Here is a 25,335-nt window from a genome sequence, read left to right as displayed (position 1 = left end):
CAACTTCTCCCCATATCAAACCAATACAAGGACTAGGGATGTATTCAAAACGTGTGACCAGTGGCCAGGCACGGTGGCTCACGCCTGCAATCCCAGGACTTTCGGAGGCTGAGGTGGGTGGATTGCTTGAGCTCAGGAGTTTGAGACCAGCCTGGGCAACATGATGAAACCCCATCTCTTCTAAAACTACAAAAACTAGCCAGATGTAGACTACTATCCGCCTGTAGTCCCAGCTACTCAAGAGGCTGAGGTGGGAGGACTGCTTGAACCTGGGAGGTGGAGGCTACAGACCCGAGACGGAGCCACTGCACTCCAGCCTGGGCGACAGAGCCAGGCCCTGTCTCAGAAAACAAACAAAAAAAGCTAAAGACTAAGCAGGATAGAATATAACTTCACTGTGCATACTCCTGAACGTTACAGATTCTGGGTTAATGACTTTAAGTAGCAGAAACCAATGAGCAAAAATAATCAAGTCAAGAGGTTAAATAAGGCGGGCGGGGGGAAACTTTTGATGGACCCAGCCCTCCTAGCATACACCCAAGGTCTAATAACTTCAATTCAGGCCAAAACCAACTGTACCCCTAATGAAAACAAAACTTTTTTTGTCTTTTCACTGCATTCCAAGTGGGGAAAGCTGGAAGTGGGGGTGGGAGACGTTTCAGAAAGTCCTTAGTAAGCTTGCAACACTTTGCATTCTAGGAAAAACTTTTTAGAACACAGTAGCTGTTGAAAACTTGACGCCAGCTTAACATTTCATGAGCTTTGACACACCTGGGTTACAATATCTTTGACTTAATCACCTTTCCTAGCATTCTTAAAGGCCTTAAAAAAAAAAAAAAAAAAAGTCAAACCTTACACAGTCACTAATCCAAGGGGCCTAAAGATAAACTGCAGGGATCTGAGAATTTATCAGACTGCATACCAAATTTTGACTGGGCGGTGTTCCAGAAAGAGTTTCTATAGCCTTCAGATGTGGGGGCTGTAACCCTCAGAAAGTTAGAACAGTGTACTAGCGCCTTCCAACACTCCCCGCCCCCAAAGCGAATTTACACAACAGTCTAGGTACACAAATTTCCATCTGGAAAGCAGAAGGGCTAAGCAAGATAAAAAGTGGAAGCTGTTCCAGAATATGGGGAGACGACTCACAACCAACCATCTGCACGAAGGGCAGACAGTGGAAAGCAGGTTCAATCTACCTGGCAACCCCAACCTGCACCACGAGCTTAACGGGGGACAGGCAAGCCCCAAGTCCCGGCAATTCAGACCCCAGAAGAAGGACAAGCAGGGTCACCCCACCCCACGTGCAGCCTGGGAGGGGTCAGCGAGTCCCAGCGGTCCGGCAGGGGCGGGTGCGCACAGGTGCGGTGCCCCGGAGCCTGGGCAGGAGCCGCAAACGGACGCTCGGGCCGTGCCAGGAGGGAGCGGCCGGTACCTGGCTTGGAGCGCGTCGAACTCCCCGCGGTGTCCAGCGGCCCCGCGTAGCACGAGCTGCTGCAGCGAGAGCTGCACCAGCGTCCGCAGCGCGATCAGGTAGAGCGCGAGCCCCAGCGCGGCGCGCACCTCAGACAGCCCGGTCCCCGCGCCCCTGCTCGCGCCGCCGCTACCCCCGGGGCTCCTCTTCCGCGTCCTCCCGCCGCCGCTGCACCCATCCACCAGAGGCTCCTGTGCTCGGGCCTCCCTCTCCGGCGGTGGCGCGGCCGCCGCTCCCTCCCGACGCTCTCCTCCGACGCGGTGCCGCCTCACAGCAGCCGACTCGGAACCCCACTCCATGGCCACGAGCCTCAGCTACCAGCCCAAACGCCCCAGCCCGCGACAGCCCCGGCCGCCGCCGTCGCTGCCGCAGCGCCTCCTAGTGAGTGGACGGAAACTGCAGAGGGCCAAACTTCTTCTGATTGGCCCGTCCCGCCGCGCCAAGACCCAGCTTCTTTGGCAGTTCTCGGGTGCACACAGCTGCAGGGCCGACCCAGCAGCGGGTGGTGGATATGCCGTCTCCTGCAGGGCTTTTCCAGCCCTCTGTAGGACGGAGATTGCCAAATGTAAAGACACCTAAAAACCCAAAACGAGAAAAATGAGAGATCGCTTTTGAAAGAACACACAAGGCTCTTACAGTGCATCAGGCAGATGAAAAAAGCAATGGGCTGGCTTTCGTAAGGAAGGAATATTAGAACATCAGGCTCCAAAAAAGTGAGTTCCTGGCTCTTAAAATTAGAAATAAGACTACGCAGAGGAGGCCTGGCCTATTGCTTTCACATGCATAATCTAATCAGATCTTCATAACTCAGCAACTTAATCTGTGCTATTACTGTCTCCATTTAACAGATAAAGAAAAATAATGGCTATCATTTATTGAATACCTGCTATGAGCTAAGCGCTAGGCCAAGTCCTTTAACACATCATCTTATTTAATAATCTTTAACAATACTTAAAAGGAAATATCTTTGTTCCCATCTAATACCTGAGAAACGTAGAGATAACAGATGAAGAATGTAAATCTAATTTCATGGGCTCCCAAAACAGCATTCTGTTCCACTACTACATTAGCACTCTGCAAGTAAAGGTTCAGAAAGGCCATTCTTCACTTGACGACTCTCTGGGGTGGTTAAGCAGCAGAGCCTTGGTTTCAGTGCAGATCCTAGTGATTATCTAGTCTTCTTCCAGCTTGCCGGTACCCATGAGCCTCTCTGCTCCAAGGTTTTTTGTCCCTAGCTTGGAGTTGCTACATTAGCATGAGCATTAACCTAGAGACCAACTGGGAGAGCACACTGCCGGATTTTGACTTAGCACATATGTCAGATTTCATACAATGCCCTATAGGCCTGCTCTTGCCCACCTCTCAGGCTCCTCTGACACCAGGATGCTTCTTATTTCCAGCTCTCCAGCCACACTGGCCTCTTTCAAAGACTTCCTGCACACATCTTTCCTTCTACAATAGGATCTTCTCACATGCTGTTTGAATTTCCTGGAGTGTTCTTCCCTCTCCTCATTGTCTTTTTAACTCCTAGTTATCCTTTAAATCTCAGATTAAGTGGTACTTCCTCAAGCAAGAATCTCCTAATTTAATTAAGCTTGCTTCCCCTATTTGTAGGATCTCACAGCACCATGTTTGCATGTGATTATTTCATAACTCCCTCATTAGACTGTAAGCTCCATGAAGGCAGGAATCAGGTCTGGTTTTACTCACCATTTTATTCCTTGCTCTTAACACACAGCATGACACATAGTATGTAGTCAACAGATATTTCCTGAGTGAATGAAAAAATGAAAACATACCACTTTTGTGGCAGCAAGCATAATTTTAGCTCTATAAGATCCCTTTCAGTCTGTAAGCACTATGAGACTAAAGACAGTGTCTATCTTATTTAATCATCACTGTATCCATAGTGCTTAGCTCTGGATAAGAGCCTAGCCCATGGTCATAACTATATGTATATGTGTGTGTGTGTGTGTGTGTGTGTGTGTATATGTATATATATATATATATATATATATATATGTATATATATATATATGTCTGATAATATCCCATGGTACCGTAATAGGGAAATGCCTGGCTGTTGGGAACGGGTAGATCTGAGTTCCTGGATCTGGTACCTTTAGTACACATGGCATTATTCAAGTCACAATCTCACAGAGTCCACGTGTATTTATCTGTGGTAATGCAGATGATACCTGCCTTAAGGGGCTTCAGTGAGTATTAGATAGATAGATAGATGATAGATAGATGGATAGATGTGTGTGTGTGTGTGTGTGTGTGTGTGTGTGTGTGAAAGATCCTCACATAAGATTCTCATTAAAAACTATTTTTCAGAATTTTCCTTCTCGTGAAATCCTTTGTAGATTAGATTAAAAGCTACTTTCCTATCATGATAATCATAGAACTCTAGGTGGTAGGAGTTAAGTTACAGCTGAGTTCCTGAAAGGCAGTTTTTCTCTAGACTTGTATAGTCTACGGTATTTACGTTTGAATATTTTTAGCTACTAGTTGTTGGATATCTACTTGTGTCAGATACTGATTAAGGTGGAGAAACAGAGAAGAACAAATCAATGTTTCTACCTTCAGAGAGCTTACATTCTAACAAAGAGACAATGAACGCGCGCGGGCGCGTGTGTGTGTGTGTATAAAATGTCAGAGAGTTAAGTGCCATAAAGAAAAATAAAGCAGGGAAATTGAGACTGACAAAAGCTGCTGTTTTATTAGGGTGATCAGAGATGGTCTCACAGTCTCTCTGAGAAGATGACATTTGAGGTGACCTGAATGAAGTGCGGAACAGGGCCACATAAGCCTGGGGAGAGAATGTTCCAGCAGAGGAAAGTGAGCTGGGATGTTCAGAGGCAACGTTGAATAAGGCATGCACTAAAGCAGACTGAGCCAGGAGCCCTGGTAGATGTGAGGTGACAGAAGTGGGTAGGAGCCAGTGCAAGGAAGGCCTCCTGGCCCTGGTGAGGACTCTGGGGTGGTTTTGAGCAGTGAAAGATCATGCTTTAGGTGATGTTTTATAAGATCACTCAGTCTCCATCCCAGGCAGAGCAGCACAGTGACCACATCTAGAACATATAGGCTTATAAAACACTTTGATAATGTCTGGCCTTTGAAGTGTTCGAAGCCAGTTTGATCTATAATTTTATTTGTGTTAAAAGTAGACCACAGTGAATTGGAACACATGTTCTAGTTCTCACATATCAAATCCCGGATAAGCATGAGGAACAGATAAATGTGAAAGGTTGTGGCTGCCCTGTCTGGTGAGCTATTGATCATGGGGTTGAGTCAACTCATCTGACTTGGCAGGCAATTATGCCTGTGTCTCCCTTTATGACAAAGTAAGAGCTAAACTGACTGACAGACATAGAGATGTCCCATGTCCCTTCTGTCTTGCCATCTTTTCAGTATTTCCTAGTAGTTCGGCCAAGGTAAGTGGAAGGACATATGAGCTGTCAGGATTCAGGTGAACTGCCAGTTTCTGTCTTCCCCACAGGTCATTCCATAGCCAATTTGCCGTAGAAGAAAACCATAGCCTGTGTACTTTCTTCCTTGGAAGAGAGGCTACCAGTGCATCTGGTGAAGTTCTCTGAGGCTCAGGCTAGCAGAAGGATGCCTTTTACATGATGTTACAGTGACATTCAAATCAGGTGAGGTACCAAGCCAAGAGGTGAGAAGTGAGCCCAAACCAGTTGCAGAAAAAAGAAGCAGTTGTCAAAAGCTGACAGGCAGAGCAAGTCAAAAGATTACAAAACCAAGTGCAAGGATTCCAAACATGGAAGAGTTTATGGGTAAATGTAGCTAGGTGCTGTTGTGGATAGCTTGGTTTTCTGTGCTCACTGAGGTGGTATGAGAGTGAACCAGCTTTGTTTAAAGGTTCAGGGTACACCATTAGTTTTTTTAGGGTTTTTGTTTGTTTGTTTGTTTAGATCCCTTAAGGCTAACGCTTGGGTGTCAGGGTGCTGTTGGACAATTGATCTTTCCAACTTTGAAGCTCTGAAATGGAACATTCAGGAACTGGTGACAATGGTCAGCTCCAGGGATCACCTCCAACAAGCCAGGAAACCTGGGGGCTGACAGTGCTGGCAAGAAAGGGCATTGTAAAAGGCACATGGGCCAGATCTGTAAATCTTCAGAGCTTTTCTACCCCCATGAGCTTAACAGGCCTTGGAGCCTAGGGAGAGGGTAATTGCACTCTACTTTTAACCCTCCCTCAAATTCTGGGCTGGTCCCCTGTGTTCTCTAGGTCCCTGTAGCTAGGTAGGCACAGAGAAATTAGAGAACAAGCCTGGCTGCATTGCTAGCTGAAGCCACTATGTCAGGTTACCTTTTTTCCATGGCCTAGTAGAAAAGAGATTCTCTGATTTTGGAATAATCTATATTCATCTTAAAAGCCTTTCTGAAACAAATGGGGTTGAGACGATTGGTTATTTTCTCTTTTTTTAGAGACAGGTTCTAGCTATGTTGCCTAGGCTGGACTTGAACTCCTGACCTCAAGCAATACTGCTGCCTTAGCCTCCCAAGTAACTGGTACTATAGGTGTGCCACTGCACCTGGCCAATTGGTTCTTTAGGGGAAAAAAATCAAATTAGAACCTCATACCATATTACACACACATCCACACACACCCACAACATTCAAGTACAATTCAGAATCAAATATCAACAACTTTTTAACTAGTACAAAAATAAGATGAATATAATTAAATATTTATAATAATTAAGACTCAAAAGTACAAGGAGTCTTTAATCAAAAGACAAGTGGAAGATATCATAAAGGGAAAAATCACATATTGGCTACACAAAATTAAAAACTTCTATACATCAAAAACAGTCACCAAAAAAATGAAAAGTCAAATGACAAATGGAGGACATGATTTTCAAAAAACGTTTTTCAAAAAGGGGATAATATGTGTTATATACATTATTCTTTCTCACTCTTTCTGTTCGTGTGTGTGTGTGTATGCATGCATGCACAAAAATCGGTAAGAAAAATATCAACGCCTCAATAGAAAAACATGTAAACCATTCACTTTTCATAGCAAAGGGATGCATGTGAAAATGTGGACCATTTTTGGCCGGGCGCGGTGGCTCACGCCTGTAATCCCAGCACTTTGGGAGGCCGAGGCGGGCGGATCACGAGGTCAGGAGATCGAGACCATCCTGGCTAACACAGTGAAACCCCGTCTCTACTAAAAAATACAAAAAATTAGCCGGGCGTGGTGGCGGGCGCCTGTAGTCCCAGCTACGCGGGAGGCTGAGGCAGGAGAATGGCGTGAACCCGGGAGGCGGAGCTTGCAGTGAGCCGAGATCGCGCCACTGCACTCCAGCCTGGGCGACAGAGCGAGACTCCGTCTCAAAAAAAAAAAAAAAAAAAAAAAAAAAAAAAAAAAAAGAAAATGTGGACCATTTTTATCACATTGAAAAAGCATTTTTTCACTGGGCACAATAGCTCAGCCTATAATCCCAGCACTTTGGGAGGCTGAGGCAGGCAGATAACTTGAGGCCAGGAATTCGAGAGCAGCCTGGGAAACATGGTAAAACCCCATCTCTACTAAAAATATTAGCTGAGTGTGGTGGCATGCACCTGTACTCAGGAGGCTGAGGTGGGAGGCAAGAAAGGGCATTCCAAAAGGCACATGGGCCAGGACTTGCAGTGAGCCAACATCATGCACTGCCCTCCAGCCTGGATTACAGAACGAGACTGTGTCTCCAAAAAAAAGAAAAAAGCTATTTTTTAAAATTATAATATGCACATTTGGCAAACATTTTATTTCTAGGCACTTTTGTGTGATGCTGGAGGAATACATATTGAAAAGACCTTTCTGGAAAGCAATTATGGAAGATGTACCAGGAGCCTTAAAAGAATTAACAGGCAGGGTGCAGTGGCTCATGCCTATAACTCCAGCACTTCGGAAGGTCGAGGGGGGTGAATCACTTGAGTCCAGGAGTTTGAGACCAGCCTGGGCAACATAGCAAGACCCCATCTCTATAAAAAATACCAAAAAAATTAGCTGGGTGTGGTGGTGCATGTCTATACTCCCGTCTACTAGGGAGACTGAGGTGAGAGGATCGCTTCCAGGAGGTCAAGGCTGCCATAGCGCCACTGCACTCCAGCCTGGGTGACAGGTCAAAACCCTGTATCAAAAAAAAAAAAAAAGAAGAAGAAGAATTCATGGTTTTTGATGTAGTAATTTCATATGTAGACATCTATCAAAGGTGTGATTTCAAAAAATGCAAAAGGATGCTCATCTATAAAAATCAAATATATGGAAATGACTTAAGCATATAAAAATAAGAGTTAAATAAATTATAGTACATTCAGAGTTTGGAACGTCATATATTATTAAACACAACTTTGCCAAAGTCTGTTTAATAACGTGAGGGAAATGCTCACATTATAAATATTAAGAGAAACAAAAAAAAGATACAAAATGGAAATAGATAAGAATATACTAGTGAATAGTAAATAAAAGAAAGGAAAGAACACTAAAGCAATAACAGTGGTTATCTCTGGGTGATTTTCCCCCTCTATTCATTTCTCTACTTTCCACCATTTCTGCCATGAGTTCAGTGTTCCCTTTAAGAGCCATGGGCCTGGCATCAGTCTCCAGCAACCCTGTGCCTAGGAAGGCACTTGTCTGTAGATCACCATCATTTTAAGCCTTAGGAAGGCAGTTTATAAATTGATTCCAACATGGATGTGATCCAGGAGGGGAATGCAATGTCAAAAAGCTGATCTCCAGCCTGTGTTCCTCAAGCACATTTCTAGACTAAAAAGTTTAGGGTCAAGATTCAGTAATTAATCAATTGCTGAACCAATTAAAAAAAATTGAGAGAATTTTCACTTAATCATTGTTCTTTAAATTCAGCCTGTGACCTGGGAGAAGAATTGGTGCATATACTTTTTAATGGCTTTGGATTTTGAATTTACTTTTCCCTCCTTCCTAGCACATTCCTCATACAATAGGAGAAGAACCCATGAACCCGGAAGTCTCTAGGGATTTATTTGAGGGTCACACACCCAGGGCTCTGTTTGACTTTCTCCACTGGGCTGCAGGGGCAGGTAAGTTAGGACACAGGAGGTGACTCAGCAGTTTGGGAATGAGAGTCACTGACTCATGTGAATTTGCTCCATGCTGAAACTCGATTGTTTAACTGAACTAAAACATTAATGAGAGTTTACATTGCCAGAGCTCAGCACATCTAGGTGTGCGCACCTGGAGACCCCCAGCACTTCCTGAGCCCCCCTCTACGTAGCTATCTCCTCCTACAGCCCCCTGAAGCCCTCTGGCAGGCTGTGTCCTGGAACGGTTTCACTTGGCCTTCGGGCTGCATGACCTTCTTCAGGTCTTTACTGGCCTAAAATAGCCTCTGCAGCTGCTGCTTTCCAAGATGCCCAAAGGAGAAAAGAGACAACAATGGCTCTTGTAGGAAAATGGCAAATACCTCTCAAAGTGTGGTCTGAGGACCATGTAACATGAGAATCACATGGGGACTTGCTAAAAAAATCATCTTCCTGTGTCCTACCCACCTACTTGGTACATTAGCAATCCATAAGCAGAAAGTCTAGGCCGGGCACGGTGGCTCACGCCTGTAATCTCAGCACTTTGGGAGGCTAAGGCGGGCAGATCACTTGAGGTCAGGAGTTTGTCACCAACCTGGCCAACATGGTGAAACCCCGTTTCTACTAAAAATACAGAAATTAACCAGGCGTGGTGGCGCAGGCCTGTGATTCCAGCTACTCAAGAGGCTGAGGCAGGAGAATCACTCGAACCTGGGAAGCTGAGATTGCAACGAGCTGTGATGACACCACTGCATTCCAGCCTGGGTGACAGAGTGAGACTTCGTCAAAAAAGAAAAAAAAGAGAGAGAAGAGAGAACGAAGGAAGGGAGGAAGGGAGGAAGGTTGGGAGGGAGGGAGAGTCTACTGCATCCAACTCTAGAGGTAGGATCCTGTAATCTGTGATTCCTACATAAGCTAAAATGGTAAACCATGCCATAGCCAAGGGTTCACATGTCCAAGAAGGATGTAGGCCAACTGTGATGATCCTGGGCCAGATCACCCCTCCTGCAGCTTTATGAATGTCAGGTCTGCACTGCCATCTTCTCCCTCCCTACCCATGCCCACTGCCCCTCCCCAGCCCCCAGGGCCAGAAGGACTGCGTAGCACCTTGCCACACCACATTGGAAAATAGGGATGCAAGAGGCAGTACGATGCCACAGTTCAGAGCATGGGTGCTGCGCTGAAAGCACTCCAGTATGTTCTTCTGTAACCTGCGGTGTATCCTCCAATGAATGACTTAATTTTGTTATGCCTGTTTCTTCATCTGAGAAGTGGGGTTAATAGGGTTGTCATGAGGCCCTAGATCAGGAGACCTGTGCCAGCTGTTGCTATTATTCTGTGGTTGGAACCTTCATTTGCATGGCATTAAAACCTTCATTTGCATGGCATTACAGAGGCCAATCACTCCTCTGCTCTGTAGTTGTCTAGGTGGATGAAAGGCAATAGAAAATGCTTAGCCAAGTTCTTTCACAGCAACCTAATTTAAAGTTGATGAAAGGCAACTTGTCACATGAGCCTGAGGCGAACTTGATTTATATTTTACTTAAAGGGCAACTTTTTAATTGTTAAGTGTTACTGTTCTGCTCTCCCTACCCCTAGGAATGTAACATTCATACCCTTGCAGGTATGTACCTCTTTATTAGTTCCTTCTTGTGAAAGGCGATGTAAAAAAACCTGTTATCCTTTCTCATCTCAAGTCTTTAGTTCCCCTTGGTACATTAGCAATCCATAAACAGAAAGCCAGAAGTACCAAGAATAGGTTCTCTATTTTTAAAAATTTATAAAAACTTGTTCACAATATGATTCAGCTATAAAAAGGAATGAAGTACTGATACGTACTACAATGGGATGAGCCTTGAAAACATTGTGCTAAGTGGAAGACACCAGACACAGCAGGTCACATATTATCTGATTCCACTCATTTAAAATATCCAGAATAGGTAACTGCATAGAGGCAGAACACAGGTTGGTGGTTAGAACGGACAGGGCAGAGGCGAGAATGGAATCAACTGCTTAAAAGGTATGGGGTTTCCTTTCTGGGTGAAGAAAATGTTTTGGGGCCAGGTGTGGTGGCTCACACCTGTAATCCCAACACTTTGGGAGGCTGAGGCCAGTGGATCACTTGAGGTCAGGAGATCAAGACCAGCCTCGCCAACATAGTGAAACCTGTCTCCACTAAAACACGCAGCTGGGCATGGTGGCACGTGCCTGTAATCCCAGCTACTCAGGAGGCTGAGGCACAAGAATCACTTGAACCCGGGAGGCAGAGGCTGCAGTGAGCCAAGATTGCGCCAATGTGTGTCCAGAATTGGTTCCTTCAGGTGAGTTCTTAGTCTCGCTGACTTCAAGAATGAAGCTGTGGACCCTCGCGGTGAGTGTCACAGTTCTTAAAGATGGTGTGTCTGGAGTTTCTTCCTCGTGGTGGGTTTGTGGTCTCGCTTGACTTCAGGAGTGAAACCACAGATCTTCGCAGTGAGTGTTACAGCTCTTAAAGGTGGCGTGTCCGGAGTTGTTTGTTCCTCCCGGTGGGTTCATGGTCTTGCTGACTTCAGGAGTGAAGCTGCAGACACAGACCTTCGCAGTGAGCATTACAGCTTATAAAGGTAGTGTGGACCCAAAGAGTGAGCAGCAGCAAGATTTATTGTGAAAAGAGAAAGAACAAATCCTCCACGGTGTGCAAGGGGACCGGAGCAAGTTGCAGCTGCTGGCTGGGGTGGCCAGCTTTTATTCCCTTACTTGGCCCCGCCCACATCCTGCTGATTGGTCCATTTTAAAGAGTGCTGATTGGTCCGTTTTTACAGAGTGATGATTGGTGCATTTACAAATCTTTAGCTAGACACAGAGCACTGATTGGTGTGTTTACAATCCTTTAGCTAGACAGAGAAGTTCTCCAAGTCCCCACCGGACCCAGAAGCCCAACCGGCTTCACCTCTCAACTGCACTCCAGCCTGGGTGACAGAACGAGACTGTCTCAAAAAAAAAAAAAAGAAAAGAAAAGAAAAAAGAAAAAAAGAAAATGTTTTGGAACTAGATAGCTGTGGTTTGCACAACATTGTAAAGTACTAAATGCCACAAAGTTGTTCGCTTTTAAAACAATTTTATATTATGTAAATTTCACCTCAGAAACAAACTTATTAATTGTATATTATTCACAGCTGATTGTAGCAAGTAGACTATAAAAAGAAGTCTTAATTCCAGAGACAAATGCCTCCCCAAGTTCACTTTCAGTAAGCCATTTGCTACTCTGTTGCTGTTATAAATTGTGATGATAATAAGTGCCTTGGATTTCAGTAGCCTCTTACTTCCAAGCAATTCAAAGTACTAAATCATGATTTCTGATCTCCGTTTTTTAAAGAAAATCAATAAACAGATCTGTAGCAGAGATGCTGATTCTTTAGAAAAGGCTAAGGAAATCGCTTAATTCATAGCCTAAAGTTTTAAAAGCCTTTTCCCTCTCAGATTCCTTCATGATTCTAATATCCTAGCCAGAGATAAGGCTAATCTTTAAGAAGTTCCACAAAGTTGGGAGCCCAAATTAAGAGATTCAGATACAAAAAGCCAAGTGACAAACAGACTTGTTATTCAAAAGTGCTATTATGTCAGCAAGGTAATTGGGACTCATTTAGGGAACAGAAAAGAGCATTTACAAACCATTTCCTGACATGGGCAGATAAGGTGATAGAATAAAACAGGTCAGGTTAAGGTTAGAAGGAGTGGTAAGGACTGGCGTGAACTAGAACCCTGGCTCCACCTAAATCAGTAACAGTAACCATAGCTCTGCGGAACTTGGGGCTCAGCACAGCCAAATCTGCTATTTTTTCAAGAAATGACAGAAACTCAGATATTTATGTGAAACCTTCGGCTCTGTTAATGTTGGAAACAAATTTAAAAAGAGAAGAACATTCTGTGTGCCAAAGAAAATAGGTGTGTAAACTGGATTCCACCCACCGGCTGCCAGTTTGAAGTCTCTGAGCCCTCACCTTTAAGCCCTCAAGGACATACTTGATTAAAGATAAAATATTTCCCTGAGCGGGGATCAGGTTATTCATGAGATTCTTATCTCCAGATTTGGGGGAAAGTTTATAGTGCTAGAATGTATCAGATGTAGCTAGCCAGCCAAGTCTCTTTCTTCTCTCCTTCTTAGTTGAGAGGTCAGTCTTGTCAAATGCCCCCCTCCCCGCTTCTAGCCAATGCTCTGTTTATTTTGCAGGAACAGTGAATATGTAGCAGAACGCTTTCTGAAGTTTTTGCTGATGCAGAGCCGAAGATCTCTGCTACAACAAATGTTCTGAAATGGATTCTTCTCTCTCATCCCCATCCCCTACCATGGACAGTGTTGCACACACTGGGGTTGTAAAACTCAAAGGCAAAGTTACAGCCCTCCTGGATTTTAGACCAAGCCTGGGGATATGCAGCTGTATTTACTCTTCTTGTGTGTCCTGGGGGGAGGAAGGATGGGAAGAGCAGTGCATCCTGGAACCGTGGCTATGGAAAATAACGAGCACTCCTCCACCCCCTGGCCAATACCGGCACAGACTTAATTTGAGGGGTAATGTTCTGTGAAGTATGATGGCATTTCCGGGAGAAGAATCTCAGTCAGACCTACAATCAAACATACATTTCCTTACCAGGGGTAAGGAAAAAAAATCTTTCCTCTTAAAATTAGACACCCTGTCCTGGAAAACACTAACATCCTACATCCTAAGACTTCCTTCCTGCAGCCTTCCAGCTCTTTCTGCCCAGACTCAGATATAAGTGGCCAAGTAGCCACAGGCTGCCTAGCAGAGGAGATTTTGTGTTTTTTTGTTTGTTTGTTCGTTTGTTTTAAGACAGAGTCTTGCTCTGTCACCCCAGACTATAGTGCAGTGATGCGATTTCGGTTCACTGCAACCTCTGTCTCCCAGGTTCAAGTGATTCTTGTGCCTCAGCCTTCTGAGTAGCTCTTATTATAGGCATGTACCACCATGCCTGGCTAATTTTTGTATTTTTAGTAGAGATGGTGTTTTGCCATGTTTCCAGGCTGGTCTCAAACCCCTAGGCTCAAGTGATCCACCCTCCTTGGCCTCCCAAAGTGCTGGGATTACAGGCGTGAGCCACCACGCCTGGCCCTAGCAGAGAAGATTACAGTCAATCTTTGTGAGAACTAAAGAGAAACTTCTGCTGTCACCTTTGCGGAGACCTGTCAAGGAGCCGCTTGGTCAGAAGAGCAGGAACTCCTCTGGAAGAAGCCTGGGCATACCTCCTGCACCCCTCCTCATCCCCTTTTTGTTTATATGTGGGTGGATTTTTCAACTTTATCAGCCTTGCAGGAAACCATAAATATACTTCCAGTTGACAGTCAAGTTTTCTGGTTGTGAACCTCAGGTCTTCTAAAGTCACCATCTGCTACAGAAACAAAAGTCAACAAATACCACATTCTTCCCAACTGGTCTACCAAAAATTATGGCTGCTTTGAGCATGTCAGCCTTGTGGTTTTCTTCAGAGGGCAGGATGTGTCCTGGCCCCTCTGGTGGTTTAGCTTGGTTTCCTGCCAAAGCGAACAGGGGAAAATGTCCCCCCACCCCCGCCGGCTCTTCCTTGGGGCAGTGTAGGGCCTTTGAAACTTAAACTTGCGTTTGTCGAGCCTAAAACTTGAATCATCGTGTTTTATTTGTTTTTGTTTGCATTGGGAAACTTTCAGTGTTTTTTTTGTTGTGGTGGTGGTGGTTTAATTTTTTTATAAATCATTGTTTCTTCTTAAAGTTTTAATGCCCCTGACCTGTGACTCTGAGAGGATTTGACAAATTATCTGTGCTCTTAAAAGGAAGTTTCTTGTCAGGTGTTTTTGCTTGTGCCTATAATCCCAGCTACTTGGGAGGCCAAGGCGGGAGGATCACTTGAAACCAGGAGTTCAAGACCAGCCTGGGCAACATAGCAAGACCCCATTTCAAAATAATAATAATATTAAAAGTAACTTTCTTAAAGTTTGAGGGAGTGGGGAGGAGGATGAAGAGAGAGAGAGAGTAACTTATTCAAGTTATCTTCTCTTTTTCTCTCACAAAACTAACTCCTGATTGATTGATTGATCGATAGATTATCTGGAGTTCTTCCAGCCTGTGGATTAATTGCACTCCACCTCATCACTCCCTTCCATTGCCACCAGTGTCTTTTGTTATTTCTGCCACAGATTCTCTAGTGAAGAAAAGAAAACACTCAAATTGGTTCTCCTTGATTACACCAAAGAGAGGTTGTAGGGTGCCCTCTTAGAGCAGACAGTGGAGTCAGCTCTTGCCTCAGGCGAGCATGCCTTGCTGAGGGCTCTTTGGGTATTTTTGTGAGGAGACTGAGGAGAACTCAGTAGGCCTGAGGAGTATTTCTGAGGCCACAGAACCATGGACAGGTGTAAGGGGAAGTTCCAGGAGGGAGGCAATTAGTGTAACTGTTGTTCAGGCCCTCGGAGTGTTTGGGTCAGGGAGAAGGGCAGAGAAGAAGCCACTTTGGAGTGTCAGGCAGGCCCAGATGGGCAAATGTGGCCAGTCAGTGCTTCTTGAACTTGTTTGTGCTTAGGTGCTACCTGGGGATCTGGGTCTGGAGAGGTTGGGTGGGGTGGATTCTGCACCCCTAACACACCCCTGCTCATGTTCATGCTGTGCTTTACCTCACTAGGTAACCACACTTTGTGAAGCAAGATGGTAAATATTCTGGGAGCTAGGGACAGCTTAAAGGTAAGGCCAGGGGCAAGGCCAGGGACAGCAAGCAAAAGCAGCCTGCATCCATGTCACTATTAAGGCAACAGATGGACAGTCTTACTGGAAGGCTGCCAAAAGTAGAGCAAGACCCCTCCCCCACCACCCACCCAGTGGCCCACAGATCTGGGCTCAAATCCTAGCTCTGCTACTAATTTGCTGTGTGACCTCAAGGAAGTCATTTCATCCCTCTGAGGCTGTTTCCTCACCTGTAAAAACAGAGATATTACAACCTCCCTTGGCCATTTCACAGGGTTACCCTGAAAATTAAATGATATAAGTATGGGGAAGCTGTTTGTAGCTGCCAAAGTACTTTGCAATGTAACCTGTGATTATGTCAGATAGATTCCTCTTGGGAACCTTGCATGGTTTCACTCATGTATGTGTGATTATCACATCTAACTACATTTCCCAAAGGATTGGGCAAGCACTTACTCCCATGGGTGTGAAGGGGAAGAGTTCATATTTATTTCATCATGCTTCAAAGCCTTTGCAACTGGTCCATACCTCAGGTACTTTGCTATCCCTGTGGTTCAACATTAATCACCTGTTTTATGGGGTGGTTATTCCTTTCTGAAAGGATGGAGGACTTGTTTGTGTTTATGGACATTTCCCCGTTCTATTTGAGTTATATCACATTCCTCCTTGACCCAAGCAGAATAGTTGATTTGCCTGTTCAGCATGGAACTGGACGCCCTTTAATTAGGAAACTCCGAATGGGTATGCTGCAGAGATTCATGGCAAACAGAGACCATTTCCTTCAAGTTTCCCACAGGGGTGTGATGGCCTCCCCCAACCAGATTCAGCATATTCTCTCCTGCATCCTCTCAGCACCAATGCTCAGCAGCCCATAGGCAGCCCTCAGCTACAAAGAATGCCCAGGGGATGGAGGGAAGAGACGCCAGTAAACTGAATTTGCTGTTTAACTCACTGTTAGATAGAAAATATGGGCTTTGTTTTTTTCAATTCTTACAATTACTCAATGTGTTTTGAAGATTAGAATTTTGCATCTATGTTATCAACACAAATATCATCACTGATTGTGATGCTCGATGTGGATGACTATAAACAGGCCCAGCCTCATTCTGTTGCCCAGGCTGTAGTGCAATCTGCTCCTCTACCTCCTGGGCTCAAATGATCCTCCCGCCTCAGCCCTCCAAGTAGCTAGGACCACAGGGGCGTGTCACCATACCCAGCTAATTTTTGTATTTTTAGTAGAGAAGGAGTTTCACCATGTTGCCCAGGCTGGTCTCCACCTCCTGAGCTCAAGTGATCACCTGCCTTGGCCTCCCAAAGTGCTGGGACTACAGGTGTGAGCTACTGCACCTGACCCCCAGATGGCTTTTTCACTAAAACCCCAATTTTGTTCCTTCTCTTAGGAATAACATGTACAAAACAAAACAAAATCGGCCAGGCGCAGTGGCTCACACCTGTAATCCCGGCACTTTGGGAGGCCAAGGCGGGCGGATCACGAGGTCAAGAGATCGAGACCATCCCGGCTAACACAGTAAAACCCTGTCTCTACTAAAAATACAAAAAATTAGCCGGGCGTGGTGGTGGGCGCCTGTAGTCCCAGCTACTCGGGAGGCTGAGGCAGGAGCATGGCGTGAACCCAGGAGGCGGAGCTTGCAGTGAGTCGAGATGGCACCGCTGTACTCCAGCCCGGGCGACAGAGCGAGACTCTGTCTAAAAAAATAAAAAAGAAAGGAAAAAAAAACCCAAATCAAAAAAATCAGAACAAAACAAACCCCGTAAGATGGGTTTATTATTATCCTGGTTTTATCAATGAAAAACTGAGGCTTAGAGAAAGGATATCATTTACTGAAGGTCACACAGACACTAAATGGCTGAGGTGGGATCTGAAGATGAGTCTGTGTGGTAGGCAGAAAAACAGCCCCCTCAAGATGTCCACATCCTAATCCACAAGACCTTTGAACGTATTCCTTTACTTGGCAAAGGGACTTTCAAATGTGATTAACTTAAGGACCTTGAGATGGGGAGACTATCCCAGTTATCTGGGTGGGCCTGATGTAAACACGTGGATCTTTATGAAGGAAAGCGGGAAGTAGGAGAGTAAGAGAAGGAGACAAGATAATGGAAGAGGAGGTCGGAGTGGCCACGAGATGCAGACAGCCTCCTGCAGCTGGAAAAAGCAGGGACGTGGATCTGCCCCTAGAACCCTCAGAACAAACACAGCTCTGCCGAGCCATTTCAGACTTCCAAACTCCAGAACTGTCAGATAATACATTTGTATTGTTCTAGGTCCCTAAGTTTGCAACAATTTCTTAGAGCAGCCATAGGAAGCTAATACACATCCGGATACAAGGAGTGGCGGAAAGAAAAGAAGTCTCAGTGGTTTTGTCAATAATTCATTTATAGGTCGTGGCTAGCCGTTTCTGGTTTTCTACCAGGATTTAGGGAACTAATTATTTTTTAATGTTCAGAGCTTGAATGCTTACCACTGAGCTAAATGACCTCTCTCTACCTCCACCCTGAAAAATGCCTCTTGTTTGAAGGTTGTTTGTAGCTAGAATTTGGGTTTCATAGGGACTGCAACATAGAGACTGCAAAGTTTATTTGTGCTGGAAATTATTAGTTAGGCTAGTTGAATATCACCTTTCTAAAAGAGTGAGTGGGTGAGGACTGGTTCACAGGGGTGTTGGTTTGAGTGCAGGTGGCTACTTGAAAGAGGAGGGACCTATGTGGCTTACTATGGTTAGATGGGGGTTCTGACCTAGCTGAGGAAACCAAGCGGAGAAGCCACTTCGTACTTTAGTTTTACAGTTAGTTTATTTTTATTTTTATTTTTATTTTTATTTTAGATGGAGTCTTGCTCTGTTGCCAGGCTGGAGTGCAGTGGCACGATCTTGGCTCACTGCAACCTCTGCCTCCTGAGTTCAAGCGAGTCTCCTGACTGGGCTTCCCGAGTAGCTGGGACTATAGGCATGTGCCACCACACCCAGCTAATTTTTGTATTTTTAGTAGAGACGGGGCTTCACCATGTTGGCCAGGAGGGTCTCAATCTCTTGACCTCGTGATCTGCCCAACTTGGCCTCCCAAAATGCTGGGATTACAGGCATGAGCCACTGCGTCCGGCCCAGTTAGTTTGATTTTTACAGCCTGTAGGGGAGAGAAGGGATCCTACAGATACTAATCTAGCACCTTCATTTCACAGATGAGCAACCTGGTCCGGGGGAGGAGAACTGACTTAGCCAAAGCAGACAGGGGGTCCTGGCCAGGACTAGAGCCCGAACCCAACTCCAGCTCCTTGCTATGCCCACTTCCTTCATCTCTCTTCCCACACCACTTGGTGTGGTTCTGTGTATACTAATTGGACATTTCCCATAAACAAAGTCATGGTTTGGTCACTGTTCAGAAGGTGGTATTTGTAGACTCAGATCACCAAGTGATATCCTCACTTCAATAAGTTGTCCTGTGATTCTTGGTTAATAAAACCCATGCTGTTATAACAAGTTTATTTCAGAGCCACATGTGTTATTAAAATAAATTATTCTGTTCTAGCACATTTTCGGCATGTTTGGTTCTTATAGAAGAGCCTGTGCTAGCAGTGGTAAGTTTAGCTACCTACCAGTTGGATCACATATAAATCCACCCAAATCTTGACACAAGACAGTAAAATCTAGGCCAAAGGGCACTCTTCCACCCATGCCCCAAACTCACACATGCCTTATTGCTCTTAGCAAGCAGACTTGAAATTAATGAACACAGAATCATATCCATGGTGGGATTGTGGATTTCAATCCTGGCCTTGCAGTGTAGGCACCGCAGGTTATTTCTTACCAATGAGGAAACAAACCCAGAGTGTTTAAGGAATAGGCCCAAAAGGTCACACAGCCTGCTGTTATCAGAGCAGGCCAGGGCCCAGGTCTCTCCCCTTTACACTCTGTGGACTAGTATGACTCTGTGGATCATCGGCATCAGAATTACCCTGAGTGCTTGTTAGAAATAGAGAATTCCTCGAGACCAGCCTGGCCAACATGGTGAAACCCCATCTCTACGAAAAATACAAAAATTAGTTGGGCATGATGGCAGGCACCTATAATCCCAGCTACTTGGGAGGCTGAGGCAGGAGAACTGCTTGAACCTGGGAGGTGAAAGTTGCAGTGAGCCAAGATCGCACCATTGCACTCCAGCCTGGGCGACAAGAATGAAACTCCGTCTCAAAAAAAAAAAAAAGAGAAGAAGAAGAAAGAAAGAAATAGAAAATTCCCTGGCCTTCTGGGGTGGTTGGGGGAATTGGGAGGGAGCATGTGGCTGAGGAAACTGAATGTTTAACAAGTTCCTCATGTGACTCTGAGATACCATCAAGTTCGTAAACCTCTGAAAATGCTCACTGTCAGTGGTTCTCTACTCTCACTCTACATAAGAACTAGATGAAGCATCACAAAAAAACAAAAACAACAACAAAAAATCCTGGGCCCAATCCCAGTATTCAGCTAATTTGGATGGTGCCAGGCAATTGTATAATTTTGGAAAATGGCTCAAATGATTCTAATGTGTAGTCAGAGTTGGAAACCCATGGCCATTGTGAACAGTGGTACCAAATGCTATATCTGAAAGGGCAGCCACCCTGTAATTCTACCCTAGCCTTCTGGCCATGTCCTAGCTTGCAAGCTCTGAGGAGGTAGGGAAGGACTCTGAAGAATAGAGAATGAATGAGGAACAAGGTTGCATCCTTTGAAAACTCTAGAGCTTTGATCAGTTACCTCACCCTCAATTCAATCCCCCATCCAGGAACTGCCCATGCCCTGACATCCTCCCTTGACTTATTCCCAAAGATCTCACACTGTGTTCCCTCTTTTAGACCCTTCAGAACAACATCTGAAGATGTTAGCCCTTTTAGGCCCAACATCTCTATGCTGTGCTGGTATCAAGCAAAGCCTCCAAGATGTTTCCAATTTGTGAACATAGTGCATCTTGTAATTGATTTGTTCTTCTCTTTTCTCTATCTACTAGGAAGCTCAGAGCCAAATCTGAGGCACACCTTTAGCAGTCATACAGCACCTTATGGCATACATTTGCTGTACCTTATTTTCCTGTCATAGCTTTTCTTTCATTTGTTTCTGTTTACCTATATTTTACAGAGAAATATCCTTTTTTGATTTATTCTGACACGCTATAAATGAATTAATTACACTATTTAAAGACTTTTCATCAATACATTTCTCTTTCTCTTGGGTCAGACAGAGAAAAAGAAAAGAGCATGCAAGAAAGATGGAGAGAAGAAACACATGCACACAGATAATATATAGAAGTGGGAGGAGGCGAGGGAGGTTCGTGATCATATCAGCCTTACTTACACAGGGTGGTGCTCTCCAAGGGGCAAGAGTCAACCAGCTTATTATAACCACTTCACAAGGATCTTAAAGGAACTTCCTTCTATGGTCAAACCCTTTTGTTCTTACTCAGAATCAGTCTAGCTGTTAAGTCTGTGGCAGCTGGAGCTACAAAACCAAGGCCTGAAAGTTGCAAAACTAGGTACTGTGACTGTGAGTCACCTTTCCCCTTCACACACATACACCCCACAAAATTGATTTTAACACACACAAAAATTGAGAGAACACTAAAATACTAAATCTAAGATGATTTACAAAGGAATATTACTTAACGAATGGCTTGAAGTAGTTTTTTAAAAGCTTGGAGAGATTTTGATTTCATAATGAGTCAACAAGTCATTTTTTCTGCCATTAAAAAATCTCATTTCTTAATAAAAACACTTAGTTTTTCATGACCTTATAAACAAAAAAGCTCCCATTTCAAAGTAAAAATGAAATCTAAGATTATATAGACATTTATGTCATTACTTTTATCTAAGCAACATACATACATGCTCAAGTAAAGCAAAAGGTTAAGTAAATTTCTGCAATAAATAGGCGCTTTTGAAATGCAAAGAACATTATAAAGAATGCAGAATCTTAAGGGTAATCAAGCAGTCATTAAGTTTTTCTTAAGTCTTCACTTTAGATGTTGTTATTTCTGGCACACGTAAGCAGCAGAGTGTTTTTTTGTTTTTTTTGTTTTTTTTCCAGACAGGGTCTCATTCTGTTACCTAGCTGGAGTGAAATGGCATGATCAAGGCTCACTGCAGCCTTGACTTTCCCAGGCTCAGGTGATCTCCCTCCTCAGCCTCCCTCATAGCTGGGACTACAGGCATTGCCACCAGCTAATTTTTGTATATTTTGTAGAGATGGTCTTTTGCCATGTTGCCCAGGCTGGTCTCGAACTCCTGGGCTCAAGTAATCCAGCTGCCTCAGCCTTTGAAAGTGCTGGGATTACAGGTGTGAACCACTGTACCCCACCATAGCAGCATAATTTTTTTATGTGCTCAAATACTGGAATCTTTGGTTACTGCCATATCAGCAAAGAAGCCAACCATTTTAAGAATGTTTTAAGTGAACACCTTGCAAATCCTAAGGATAGCTATCTATTTTTTTTAACCTTGTATGTATTTTAATAAGCTGCCTCAAACATGCTTTTTGAAATCAGGGAAGATATAGAAAAATTAATAACAGCAACTGATAGGATTCAATTCACCACACTGAAACATGTTTTTGTAAATGAGATAAAAATCCTTTCCTGACTACAGGGTCATCTCAACTATTAGTTCTTTTCACTACAGGGGAGAAAACAAACAAACTAGCAAAAACCTTTTCCTCTGCCCTCTTAGGTTCAGTGTCTGGGGCCTGAGAATTAAACTGGCAAAAGACAGATTAACGGGGAAAAGCATCTATTTTATGGACAAAGGAAACGGGTTTGGGCTTCTGGGGGTGAAAATTGTACGAAAGTGACTAGGAAGTATATAGGGAAAGTAATGGAAAGCAAGGGTTGCTTTAGTAAGGTGTCTTTATGCCAACTCATCTCAGTGCTAGCTTTCTGTCTCTAGTGATAGGTTACTTTCTTCATTCTGATACAGGAGAAGGGTGGAAATTTATGCCACCTTCACAAAGGGAAATTTATGTCCTGCTTCTAGGCAGAAAAGGAAAGGGCAGAGAGCTCTTCTTACAACTGCTATTTCTCCATTGCTTTCGGCCCAAAATAATCATATGCCAAGGTGGCATACTTTGGGGTGGTATAATCTGATCCCCTTCACCATGTCACTTATCTTCTCTCTTGTCCTGTTGCTGTGCTCAGAGATGCCCTGGGGTTTCAGTGTTGATCTCCCAGAAGAGCCATACGTATCCTGTAAGAAACTATGATCTGTTGGTTAAGAAACAGCCACCTAGATAAAGTTCAAAGAATTCTGCACTCCAGATTGTGTGTGTTCCTAAATGTGGTTTGGCCTGGAGAAACAAGGACCAGGAAATCATGGAAAGCCAGGCAGATGGGAGTTAGAGAACCTGGCAAGGGTCCTAAACAAGTGCTCTGTGCCCACCCTCCCACTACCCCCTGCCCATCTCTCCAGGAAGTGGTACTCAAACTCGAGCATGTGTTAGAATCACCCAGAAGGCTTATGAAAACAGACCCCAGGTCCAGGTCTTTGCCCACAGAATTTCAGATTTAGTAGATCTAGAATGCCCAGTAATTTGCAATTCTAACACATTCTCTAGATGTAGCCTTGCTTCTGGTCAGAGACACCCTGAGTAGCACTGCTCTAGGGTGGTGAGACTCTCTGTCTTCCAGACAGGCTTTAAACTGACAAAAGACAGATGAACAGAGGAAAAGGCATTCATTTTATGGATGTTAATATTTTTACATAAATGGGGGCTTCACAGAAAAGAAGTGAAGAGCCAAAGAAGCAGTTAGACATGGAGCTTATATATCATTTTGACAAAGGGGGATAAATTGTGGCCAGGTGATTAGATAAAAGAAAGGGGTTTGGGCTCCCCACTCTTTCTCCAGTGGGGAGAAAGAAGCTGCTGTGGGTGAAGTTTTACTGGGGATCTGGAGGAGGAGAAGGGGCCATGCTCATATCTGTAGCTAGGTGCTAGAAAGAGAACAGCTGAGATTTTCCATAAACTGTCAGTACTAGTCAGGCTGAATCAGAGTGAATCTTTGGAATAGAAAAAAAATAAAGATTTTGCTTTCTCATCATCATAACACTCTTCTATTCAGTCTAGGCATAGCTAGTGCAACCTTTTGCTCCACCCAACCAGCTCCATTCCCTTTATCAATTATTTATAATATGCTTGGGTCACTCACGGGAGAAAAACACTGTCAGCATTAAGAGGTAGCAGAATTTTCAAAATACATTTTGCTGTCTTGAACAAAAAGCTTAACTATTTATTAGTCAGTAGTTCCATGTGGTCTTATACTTTTTTCTGAGTCACAGTCTCACTGTGTCACCCAGGCTGGAGTGCAGTGGTGTGATCTCCACTCACTATAACCTTCACCTCCTGGTTTAAGTAATTCTTGTGCCTCAGCCTGTAGCTGGGACTACAGGCATGCGTCACCATGCCTGGCTAATCTTTCATATTTTTGGTAGATATGGGGTTTTGCCATGTTGCCCAGGCTGGTCTAGAACTCCTGACCTCAGGTAATCCACTCTCCTCAGCCTCCCAAAGTGCTGGGATTACAGGCGTGAGCCACCACACCTGGCCTGGTCTTATTACTTACTTCTATACATAAGACAGGATCTTTCAACATTTATGTAGGTTAATATTTCCCATGTTTTTTGAGGATTCCCAAAAGACTTTGGGGGTTGCCAAAAAACTTTTAGGGGTTGAATCTTTTCGCAGTAACAGAAAGGGGAAACATCAATCCATGAGAGTTCAGACCAGCAGTTTAATAACACACTCTTTCATAGCTCAGTTCCCAGTGCATGAAGAGATTCAAAGCAATCTTCTTGTTCTCAGTTCTTAGAAAGAAAAATTTGAGAGAGATAAAAGCAGTAATTATCTGTATTATTTAATAACTTAAATGTAATAGCCTAAGAAAAAACAGATGTCAAAAATATATAGTCTAAAAAAAATAGAAGCTAAATCCTTTCCTCCTAGGATGTCTGAAAAGGAGAGACTCTATGGAGTATGGATGAAGCAAAAAAGGAGTGATTCCTACTGTGAAAGATGAACTGTGGACATAGTCACTCGAGACCACTGAGAGCAATTAGCCAATTTCATTGTCACCAGGAGGGCACATACCAGAGAATCTGGGAGAAAGCCTGGGCTAGAGCCCTTAGCATTCTCAGGCTTACTGGTGCTGTGATTCAACAGCCTTTGAGGGGATGAGGAGAACCAAAGACCACCACCATCACTTGTAAAAAGGATACTATAGCAACAACACAACTGTCAAAAATCAGCTAGAGCTTAGACTGTATGCTGTTTGAAATCCAGCCTGAGTTGCTTTCTTGTGGAGGTATTGAGACATGTGCAGAGATACCTTAAATGTGTGCAGGGGGCCCTTCTTTTTAAAGGACATTTCATGAGCTCTTTCTGCTCATTAGTTTTCCTAAGAGTTCACCATTTAAGCTAGAAAGATGCTGCAAGCTATCTCAGCTAGCTTCTAATTTGGACATAGCCCCAATACTACACACACAATTGAACAAGTGACCAACAATTGAACAAGTGAAGAATTTTCCTGATTCTTCTTTGGACTGAATAGGTGTGATCTTGTTAAGAAAAATATGTAGACTTAGGGCCAGATTTTATCAGTCTCCATCCCAGAAAAATGGTGGAGCACGCCTGGGCTCTTGCATAATTAAATGACTGGCTTTGCCACAACCTTGTACTGTCTTATCCTGGCAGCAACTGCTTCGATTTATCATCTTCCTGCTGGACTAATGGTTCCCCAGAGATGTCATCAATCCCATGTACACCAGGTGGATTGAAGCCCAGGTTATATACCCTGCTGCAAGGAGGGTGAATCCAACGTTGGCTGAGACAATCTTTAAGTGTTTCGAATCGAATCTTCAAACAGATCACTAAATCCACTTCATATATTTTGTCTTCAAATCAGGGCATCGGTTTGTCCTAAAGTCCTCAGAAAACCATCTGGGAGCCAGTGCTGGGCATACCTGTTCTCCAACTCTGACACCATTAGGTGTGTGATCACATGGTCTGGAACCGAAAGACTGTTCTCTGTTTATTGTTTTGCCATGTCAGTAACTTCGGT

General features: G+C 44.2%; 1 protein-coding gene and 1 pseudogene across 3 annotated transcripts in view; both read right to left on the bottom strand.

The window, feature by feature from the left end:
- The window catches only part of ERMP1 (endoplasmic reticulum metallopeptidase 1), an 82,076-nt gene that overhangs the window by 52,758 nt on the left and 3,983 nt on the right, over positions 1-25,335 (bottom strand). For 2 of the 3 annotated variants that reach the window (XM_055350607.2, XM_019033587.4), the window contains exon 3: positions 1,433-2,046. In XM_055350607.2, coding sequence (XP_055206582.1) covers positions 1,433-1,770 — 338 coding nt within the window. In that variant the 5' untranslated portion in view covers positions 1,771-2,046. Of the gene's footprint in view, positions 1-1,432; positions 2,047-25,335 lie in introns of those variants that run through there. The other variant, XM_004047782.5, reaches the window with a different exon arrangement.
- Positions 1,786-25,335, bottom strand: LOC101130284 (adenylate kinase 4, mitochondrial-like; annotated as a pseudogene).

This window comes from Gorilla gorilla, chromosome 13 (genome assembly GCF_029281585.2).
Source record: "Gorilla gorilla gorilla isolate KB3781 chromosome 13, NHGRI_mGorGor1-v2.1_pri, whole genome shotgun sequence".
Classification (NCBI taxonomy): domain Eukaryota; kingdom Metazoa; phylum Chordata; class Mammalia; order Primates; family Hominidae; genus Gorilla; species Gorilla gorilla.
Note: the sequence above shows the minus strand (reverse complement) of the source record. Positions and strands in the feature narration are given on the sequence as shown.